The 10,604-nt window shown below is 47.7% G+C and overlaps 1 protein-coding gene across 1 annotated transcript in view; it reads left to right on the top strand.

The window, feature by feature from the left end:
• Window positions 1-1,077: 1,077 nt before the first annotated feature.
• The window catches only part of phax (phosphorylated adaptor for RNA export), a 61,461-nt gene continuing 51,934 nt past the window's right edge, over window positions 1,078-10,604 (top strand). The window contains exon 1 of the mRNA XM_038804979.1: window positions 1,078-1,209. Within this exon, the coding sequence (XP_038660907.1) occupies window positions 1,129-1,209 (81 nt within the window). The 5' untranslated portion in view covers window positions 1,078-1,128. The remainder of the gene's footprint in view (window positions 1,210-10,604) is intronic.

Here is a 10,604-nt window from a genome sequence, read left to right as displayed (position 1 = left end):
AATCACGTTAACAAAATGTGTGTCTGCTTCCCTCAATGATGCTGGTCACACTGGAGAATGACACGATGACAGGAAGCTGTGACAGACTGAGCACAGTAAGAAATCTTACAATACCAGGTTAAAGTCCAACAGGTTTGTTTTGAATCACTAGCTTTCGGAGCACTGCTCCTTCCCCAGGTAGAAGTCTTACAACACCAGGTTAAAGTCCAACAGGTTTGATTCAAACACGAGCTTTCGGAGCGCAGCTCCTTCCTCAGGAGCTGCGCTCCGAAAGCTCGTGTTTGAATCAAACCTGTTGGACTTTAACCTGGTGTTGTAAGACTTCTTACTGTGCTCACCCAGTCCAACGCCGGCATCTCCACATCATGCCTTCCCCAGGTGAATGAAGAGGTAGGTTCCAGAAACATATATACAGACAAAGTCCCCACCCCACAGCCCCCCCCCCACCCCCCCCCGACCCTTCATGCAGAGATCCTGCCGGCAGCTACCAGGTGTGAATGGCACCGACGGGACTCTGCTGTTTCCGCGCGGCCACTCGGCTCATCAAGGCCGGAGAATCGGCAGCCCGGCCGCGGACACTGACGCACGACTGGCACCAAACCAAACACGCTAGCGCAAATGGTGCCTACTCTCCGCTCCTCGGAAAATTGCCTGCTGCCGTTGGACTGGCACCGCAGGAAAAAATGGCGCTAACGGCGATTCTCCCATATGGCGCGGCATGGGGGAATTGCACCCAGTGTGTCTTGCAGACATCAAGAACAACATTTTGATTTAGTTGGAATGGCTATTGTTTTGTTTGGGAGGACTTCATGATGATTGTGGCAATTCTTAGTATATTAGCGGTGTCCTAAAAGAGACACTTGGACGTTTTTTATTTGGTGACCTTGCAGCAACTACAGTTACCCTCATCGATTCAGCTTGTTTGCTTGCAGCTATTTGTCGAGACATTTGCATATACCAGTTGTCTCTCCAATAGGCTGAGATGCCTGTTTGGCGCTTGTTTGGGTTGAAGGGGAGGGAAGCAAAAGCAGCAGGACAGCGCCCCCCGTGCTCAGATGAGGTAAAGGCACGCGGGCGGCCAGCCGGAAGTGCCGCTCTTTGTTTCCGGGATCAGGATCCGCTACAGCGATGGCGGCTCCAGCGTTGGAAGACGGGGAGGTTCTGGACTCCGAGTCGGATTCTGAGATGACAACCGGCGCCGAGCCGCAGGTGATGAGGGTTTGGCGGGGAGAGGGGTGCGGGGAACGGAGAACGGAGGCCGCAGAGCTGCTATGGGGAGTGGCTGGGGTGAAAGATGCAGAGAGGCCGCTCACATTGTGGCTGCTGCTCCATGCTTTTGGCAGGTTTAATGGAGCAAACCCACAGCATCCATCCATTATTAGAATCTGAAACTACTAGTTTTGTCTTACTGGATTTCTGCAGAGAAATTACTGAATATAAATAGAGTCCAAACATGACAACTATACTCTTTTATAAAAAAAATACTATTCTCTCTCCTAAAGTACATGATTGATAATGGGACCTGATTGATTTTTGCAGCCAGTTTCTGTCTCCTTTTCCTTTGAGCCCATGTGTTAATGCAGTCCTCAGAGAGTGCTACATTGCCTGTTACTGAGGCCATCTGCATTCAGACTTGTACCCAGCCTCTTGGCCCTTGTCCTCGCTCATGGTCCTGTAGAAATTCAGATTTAAAATTTGCATCTGTTTTCCGAGCCCTTTGGTCTTGCGATCTGTTTAACCTCCTGTAGCCCTAAAATCCTCTCCGATCTCTGCTGTGCTCCACCTTGAACCTATTAAGCACCATGCAATTTTAACCCCCCCCCCCCCCCCCCCCCCTCCAAATATTACCAGCCTTCAACAGCCGGTTTAGTTCAGTTGGCTGCATAAATGGTTGAAGGCACTGGATACTGCAAAGGCTATGGATATGCAAAGCATTACAGATGTCGGACTTCAGCCAAGAGAATTCAATCCACGTGATATCAAGAAATGGCTGAAGGCACTGGATACTGCAAAGGCTATGGATCCTGACACTATTCCAGCAATAGTACTGAAGACTGGTGCTCCAGAATTTGCCACATCCCTAGCCAAGCTGTTCCAGTATAGTTGCCATACTGGCATCTACCTGGCACTGTGGAAAATTGCCAGGTGTGTCCTGTACACAAACAGGACAAATTCAATCCAGCTAATTACTGTCCTATCAGTCTACTCTCCTTCAGCAAAGTGATGGAAGGAGTCCTCAATGGTGCTATCAAGCGGCACTTAATTGACAACCTGTTCACGGATGCTCAGTTTGGGTTCCACCAGGGTCACTCTGCTCCTGACCTCATTAATAATCTTTATCCCTGCAGTGCAGTTACTGTGAAAAGCCCCTAGTCGCCACACTTGGGCACCTGTTCGGGTACACAAGGAGAATTCAGAATGCCCAATTCCCCTAACAGCATGTCTTTCGGGACTTGTGGGAGGAAACCGGAGCACCCGGAGGAAAACCACACAGAAACGGGGAAAATGTGAAGACATCTCACAGTGACCAAGCGGTAATTGAACTTGGGACCCTGGTACTGGGATGCAACAGTGCTAACCACTGTGCTGCCGTGTCAACATTTGGTTCAAACGGACAAAAGTGCTGAATGCCAGAGGTGAGGTGAGAGTGACTGACCTTGACATCAAAGCAGCATTTGACCGAGTATGGCATCAAAGAGCCCTAGCTAAATTGGAGTCAATGGGCATCGGGGGAAATGCTCCACTGGTTGGAGTCATACCTGGCACAAAGGAAGATGGTTGTGGTGATTAGAAGTCAAACAACTTGGCTCCAGGGCATCACTGCAGGAGTTCCTTGAGGTAATGTCCTGGGCCCAACCATCTTTCAGCTACTTCATCAGTAATCTCCCTTCCATCTTATGGTCAGAAGTGGGGATGGTTGCGGATGACTGCACAATGTTCAGCACCATTTGTGGCTTCTCACAAAATGAAGCAATCTGTGTCCAAATGCAGCAAGACCTGGACAATATCTAGGCTTGGGCTGACAAGTGGCAAGTTACATTTATGCCACACAAGTGCCAGACAATGACCATCTCGTACAAGAAAGTATCTAACCATTGCCCCTTGACATTCAATGGCTTTACCATTGCTGAATCCCCCACAATCCACATCCTGGGGGTTAATGTTGATTAGAAACTGAACTGGACTAGCCACGTTAATATTGTGGCTACCAGGGCAGGTCAAAGGCTGGGAATCCTATAGCGAGTAATTCACCACCTGACCTCCTTCTTCACCCCCCCCCCCCCCCCCCCCCCCCCCCCAAAAAAAACCCTGTCAACTATCTACAAGACACAAGTCAAGGGTGTATGTGTAATGGAATACTCTCCCATTTGCCTGGATGAGTGCAGCTTCAACAACACTCAAGAAGCTTGACACCATCCAGGATCAAGCAGCCAGCTTGATGCTCCTCCTTCCACAAACATTCATTCAAACCCTCCACCACCTGCGAACAGTGGCAGCCTTGTGTAAAATCGACAAGATGCACTGCAGTAACTTACCAAGGTTCCTTCGACTGCACCTTCCAAGCCCACGACCACTACAAGAGAACGAAACAAAGAACCTTTCAGGTAAAATACTTTTTTTTCAAATGCTTGAGCCCATAAGGTCTGGAATGGCCCCTTCATTGACTGGCTCCATGTTGCAACGAAAGGGGGTGCTGCAGGTTTTAGGCCTGAAAGAAAACTTGCATTGATGTTGTACATTTCATGACCACTGTGTGCATCAAACTGCTTTATAGCCAATTGAAGTACTTTTGAAGTGTAGTCTCTGTTGTAATGCAGGAAACATGGCAGTCAGTTTTGCACACAACAAACTAATGAACAACAATGTGATAATGACCTGTTTTTGTGATGTTGATTAACGGATAAATATTTGCTGGGACACTAGGGGTAGCTCCCCTGTTCATCTTCAAAATAGTGTCTGAATAATTTTAACCAAGCTTTACCATACACTCGCCAACAGTATTGTTATGCATAAAAACAAAAGTGTCACAAACCTGAAATATTAACTTTGTTTCACTCCCCACAGATGCTGCCTGACCTGTTAGTATTTCTAATATTTTGTTTTTATTTCTGGCTTTTTGTATATTTCCATAGCTGTTCAGCAGTATACATTAGCAAGTGTTTAATGCACCCTGTTTCAATCATAAGATCTTGCCAGGTTGATCAGACCTGGAAATTCATCTGCTATCAAGGTTACATCTGACCTGAGAAAGCTCTAATGTTTAAGAGGAAAAGGGCCCCATTCTTTTACTATTTATCTAACTTGAGGTACACCATTGCATAACAGTACATGTAGTTGCAAGTTTGTTGAAACCTGAACATGTTGGATTTTTATCCCCTTTTTTGACTGATTTAGGTGTAGCTCTGTTATCTCTTACAGGAGAGCCAAGGGTTCTTTGTGAGACTTTCTTGAAGGTGACTATTTGGTTTTACGAGCTCCTTTTTTATTTCTCAGCCACTCCTTTTATTAGGTGATGCTTCAAAACAACCGTCTATATTTGTGTTGACTTTTTCTCTTTGGACTTTTTTTTAGATTGCTATAACTTGAAATCCATATATGATGTTTTTGCTAATTTTATTATAAATAAATCTCCCATGCGTTTCCAAAATGGGATTGTGGAGGAACCTGAACTGACACAGTTGATGTTGAATGATTTGGCTTTAGTAGATGAAGAACAGGATTGCGCTTCCCGATTGAAAATCTGGCAACTAAAATTAATTGAATGAATTTCGAACATTTTCTCAGGTAAAATAGCAAATAAAATCCTTTGGTTTCACGGCCATACACATGCCCCTCTTCCCAACCACCCATCCCCCAATTCGCTCAGCAAGTACGGAATCCACTGTGGCCCGCTCGAGGCTCTACTGTTTATCAGTAATATTGGAATGAAAACAAAATACTACTGATGCTGAAGTTCTGGAATAAAAACAAAAAAGTGGAAAAATTCCCAAATCTGGCAGTATCTGGAGAGAGTGGAACAGCATTAATGTTTTGACTCCAGTATGACCATTTGGTACTGAAGAGAGGTAGAAATGTGATGGTTTTAAGCTGTTGACATGGGGGGCGGTTTAGGGACAGGTTAGAAGACTGAGAAGGTTAAATTATACGCGCCATGCAACAAAAGGTAAGGAGAGGGACTTTTACAGTGTGCTCTATTGCTCTGAATCCCCCACGGGCCTGAGGGGATGAGACGCTTTCTGGATGGACTGTTCTTCCCAAGGGTGGGAAGGGAGCGGGTGGATGGGCTGGGGGCCCCGATTAGGGTCGAAGAAATAGTTGAGGATTTGAAGGCAATGCAGTCGGTTAAAGCCCTGGGGCCGGGTGGATATCCAGTGGAATTCTACAAGAAATTCTCTGGGATTTTAGGGCCGTTGCTGGTCAAGGTTTTTAATGAGGCAAGGGATGGAGGAGTGCTGCCCCCGACGATGTCACAGGCAACTATTTTGTTAATTTTGAAGCGGGACAAGAACCCGGAGCTATGCGGGTTATATAGGCCGATCTCACTGCTTAATGTGGACGCCAAGTTGCTGATCAAGGTTTTGGCCTCCAGGATTGAAGATTGTGTGCCGGATGTGATTATGGAGGATTATACCGGGTTTGTCTAGGGCAGGCAGTTGGTGGCCAATACAAGAAGGTTGCTCAATGTGATTATGATGCCCCCAGAGAATAGGGCGGTTGAGGTAGTTGTGGCAATGGATGCGGAGAAGGCATTTGACCGGGTGGAGTGGGATTATTTATGGGAGGTGCTGGAACGATTGGGTTCGGTAGGGGCTTTATCGACTGGGTTAGGCTGTTGTATCAGGCCCTGGAGGCTAGTGTAAGGAAGAATAAGACAACCTCGGACTATTTTAGACTGTACCGGGGGACAAGACAGGGGTGGCCCCTCTCCCCACTGCCGTTTGCGTTAGCTATAAAGCTGCTGGCAATTGCTCTGAGAGCTTCAAGGGACTGGTTGGAGGGGGGAGGGGTAGGTAGGTGGAACGTAGTCTCGCTGTACGCAGACGACCTGCTCTTGTACGTATTGGATCCAGGGGCAAGGATGTGTGGAATTATGGCAATTTGGGGGGAATTTGGCCGGTTTTCAGGATATAAATTGAATATGACAGAGTGAGATATTTGTAGTCCAGGCGAGGGGTCAGGAGGGTCGGCCGGGGGAGCTGCTGTTTAGGTTAGTGGGGGATAGTTTCAGGTACCTAGGGATACAAGTAGCGTGCGACTGGGGCCGGTTACACAAGTTGAACTTGACCTGGTTGGTTGAGCAGATGAGGGACGAATTTTGGAGATGGGATGCGCTGTCGCTGGCTGGGAGAGTGCAGGCGGTTAAAATGATGTTCCTACCGAGATTTTTATTTGTATTTCAATGTCTCCCAATTTTCATCCCGTGGTCCTTTTTTAAGAGGGTTAACAAAATCATCCTGGGCTTTGTGTGGGCGGGTAAGTCCCAGCGCGTGAAGAAGGTGATGCTTGAGAGGAATCGGGGGGAGGGGGGTTTGCCCTGCTAAATTTCAGTAATTACTACTGGGCGGCTAATGTAGCCATGATAAGGAAGTGGGTGGTGGGGGCGGAGTCGGTTTTAGAGCGGATGGAGGCAGCTTCATGTAGGTGCACCAGCTTGGGGGCGTTGAAAACGGCACTTCTGCCGTTCCCGCTTGCAAGGTACTCCACCAGCCCCGTGGTGGTGGTGATCTGGGGTCAGTGGAGGAGGTACGTTGGAGCAGTGGGAGCATCAGTCTGGTCCCTAATATGTGACAACCACCGGTTTGCCCCGGGGTGCTTGGATGAGGGGGGTTTCGAGTATGGCAAAGGGTGGGAATTGAGAGGATGTGGGACCTGTTCTTCGAGGGGAGCTTCCCTAGCTTGAGGGCGCTGGAGGAGAAGTTTGGGCTGGCAAGGGGAAACTAATTTAGATATTTACAGGTGCGGGACTTTCTGCGCATGCAGGTATCATCCTTCCCACTCCTGCCACTAAGGGGGATCCAGGATAGGGTAGTCTAGGGGATGGGTGGGAGAGGGGAGCGTCTCGGACATCTGCAAAGAACTTATGAGGGTGGAGGAGTCAACGCGACCGCAACATGCGCCAGGCTCAGCTTGATCCAATTCAAGGTGGTCCACCGGGCCCACATGACTGGCCCGGATGAGTAGATTCTTTGGGGTGGAGGACAGGTGTGTAAAATGTGCGGGAGGACCAGCGAACCATGTCCACATGTTCTGGGCGTGTCCAAAACTTGGGTATATTGGCAGAGGTTTGCGGATGTCATGTCCAGAGTATTGAAAAGAAGGGTTGCAATGAGTTCAGAGGTGGCAATTTTTGGGATGTCGGAAGACCCGGAAATCCAGGAGGAGAAAGAGGCAGATGTTCTGGCCTTTGCTTCCCTGGTAGCCCGGAGGCGGATACTGCTAGCTTCGGAGGGACTCAAAGACCCCGAAGTCGGAGACCTGGTTAACTGACATGGCGAGCTCTCTCGGCCTAGAGAAGATGAATTTCGCCTTGAGAGGGTCACTGCCTGGTTTCGCCCGAAGGCGGTAACCATTCATCGACTTCTTCGCGGAGAATTAATCGTCAGCAGGGGGGGGGGGGGGGGGGGGTTAGGTAGCGTAGAATAGGGGGTCAAATAGGCGGGTCTTGGCAGGATGGGAGTCCGCGATTGCACTATGTTTGTTGCTCTTTGTATATTGTTTTTATACAGTTGCTGTTTGTAATGCCAAAAATACCTTATTAAAATTGTTTTTTTTTAAAAAGGTAAAGAGTGTGGGAATGGTAATAACAAAGGAATAAAGCATTGATCCAGGATAGGTGTTAATTTGTAGAAGAAAAGTCGGTGCTGTCTGAAAGCAAAACATGAGAACCAGATACAAACTGGCCGAAGGTGAAAAAAATAGAAAATGGAGGACGGAGTTCATGGTCTGAACTTGGCAGGGAATCCAGAAGACTAAAGTCCCTAGTAGAAGATGGTGTGCTGATCCTTATCTAGCTCTCGTTCATCACATCTCTCTCAACCCTTCCAATTCCTTTGATTTGTCAGTATGTTGGTGTGACATCAGATGAGCAGAAATTAAATATTGGGCAGACCAAAGCCATTTTCTTCGGTCTCTGGCCACTGTCTAAAGCTGAACCACTTTGTTTGCAACCTTGGTGTTCTATTTGAGCCTGAGCTCAGCTTCTATTTCCATATCCTCTAGTACACAAAGATTACCTATTTCCTTTTCTACAAAATCACATGGCGGAAACTCTTTTTAACAATAAATTTAGAGTACCCAATTATTTTCCAATTAAGGGGCAATTTTAGTGTGCCAATCCAACTAATCTGCAAATCTTTAGGTTGTGGGGGTGAGATCCACGCAGACACGGGAAGAATGTGTAAGCTCCATGCGGACCGTGACCCGGGGCCGGGATCGAACCCGGGTCCTCTGAGCAATGAAATGGCTGAAACACTTTTTGATGCCTTAGTTATCTGTGGACCTGACTATTCCACTGTTCTTCTCGCTAACCTCCAACATTGCACACTTCATAAACTTGAACTCATCTTATGATGAAACTTGTTTACAGGCAGTCCTCGGCTGCATTTGGTTCCTGAAAAACACATCTGCAGTTGAAATGTCGTAACTGGGAACCAATTTTTCACATAAGAAACCATATTATAAATTGGGAGATTGGTTGTTGAACCAGACCCGATATCTGTGACTCCGTGGGTTTACGCCAGGTACTCCGGTTTCCTCCCACCTCGGGGCAGCACGGTAGCATGGTGGTTAGCATAAATGCTTCACAGCTCCAGGGTCCCAGGTTCGATTCCCGGCTGGGTCACTGTCTGTGCGGAGTCTGCACGTCCTTCCCGTGTGTGCGTGGGTTTCCTCCGGGTGCTCCGGTTTCCTCCCACAGTCCAAAGATGTGCGGGTTAGGTGGATTGTCCATGCTAAATTGCCCGTAGTGTCCTAAAAGGTAAGGTTAAGGGGGGGGGTTGTTGGGTTACGGGTATAGGGTGGATACGTGGGTTTGAGTAGGGTATTCATGGCTCGGCACAACATCGAGGGCCGAAGGGCCTGTTCTGTGCTGTACTGTTCTATGTTCTAGATGTGCTTGTTAAGTGAATTGGATATTCTGAATTCTCCCTCCGTGTACCTGAACAGGTGCCGGAATGTGACGAATAGGGGCTTTTCACAGTAACTTCATTGCAGTGTTAATGTAAGCCTACTTGTGACACTATTCTATTTTCAACAAAATAACCCAGAACTTTGTACTCAATCAATTATGGATAATATCGGCGCTAAGGACCCGGGTTCGATTTGGCCCCGGGTTACTGTCAATGTGAAGTTTTGCACATTCTCCCTGTGTTTGCATGGGTCTCACTCCCACACCCAAAGCTGTGCAGGTTAGGTGGGTTGGCCATGCTAAATTGCCCCTTAATTGGAATAAATAATGATTGGGTACTCTAAATTCATAAAACAAAATGATGGATAATATGTCAACATTAACATATTTGATCACGTGAGCGCAGGAGCAGTGTTTTCTTGCGAACTCTGGCTCTGCTCGTTTTCCTTTTTGTTTTTGCCCTTGTGCACTTCTCTTTGTCTTGGCTTGCGTAGTTTGATCAATGTTTCAGTTCTATTGAATCAGGATGAAAGGCTTAAATCCTTGTTGATTCATGGCAGCTGGAGGGTGTTGTGATGTCTTTGGCATAGCTGCTTTTGAGAAGATTCCTGCCCTGACGGTATGGTTTTCACCAGCAGAGGAAGACTGCTAGTGATGAAGCTAATCCATCTGAATGTCTTGACTCTACGGTGCAGGAAGTCAAAGCCCAATTTGCGAGGTGTTTTTATGGAGGCAATGGCAGTTTACGAGGAGGTTCTTGTGGTGGAGCACATTGCCTTTGTTGGAAGTTAGCTCCGCATGGTTGGATTCCTGTTATATGGCCTACTGAGGGATTCATGTGAGGACGAGGGGGAATCCGTGAGGAGCACTGCTCAGCCTGGTGTCTCCAGTGAGATGTTGGAGAGGTTCTCAGCCAAATTTGAAAACTGTCTGTCATGTGTCGGGAATCTCTATCTGGAAGACTGGCAGGCATTTCCAATTCGATGGAGCACATTTAATCCTTTCTTCAAAGTGTCGGTTGGAGTGGCCTTCCAACTTCTGGTTCAGTGTGGTCCTGTTCCTGATGTCAGTTGAGAGGGGTTTGTGCTAGCCGGGCAGTCTACTCCCCTGCAGGAACCTAGGTTGTTGCCCACCTGGGTTCAGATGAGTCAGCAAATTGGAAGTATTGAGGCTCGTGTTGTGATTATTGGAAACCTTGATAGACCCTGAAGAATGCTCAGACAAAACACACAGAATCTATACCTGCTGACATGTTAATGACCCTGAAAGAAGTCAATAATCAGCCTCCACCTTGTGGAGAACCCTCCGCCTCCCCTCTTGGGCAAACGTGATATTTTTTTTAGGAGGAACTCTGCCAAGTTGCTCACCCATGCCCCACTTTTGGCGGCTCCGGGTCCCGCCAGCACAGCAAAATCTGCCTCTGGGCTATTGGGGAGGAAAAGGCTACCACGTCAGCCTCTCCTCACCTGCACTCCTA

This window comes from Scyliorhinus canicula, chromosome 8, assembly GCF_902713615.1.
Source record: "Scyliorhinus canicula chromosome 8, sScyCan1.1, whole genome shotgun sequence".
Taxonomy (NCBI): domain Eukaryota; kingdom Metazoa; phylum Chordata; class Chondrichthyes; order Carcharhiniformes; family Scyliorhinidae; genus Scyliorhinus; species Scyliorhinus canicula.
This window is presented reverse-complemented; position numbering and strand designations above follow the sequence as displayed.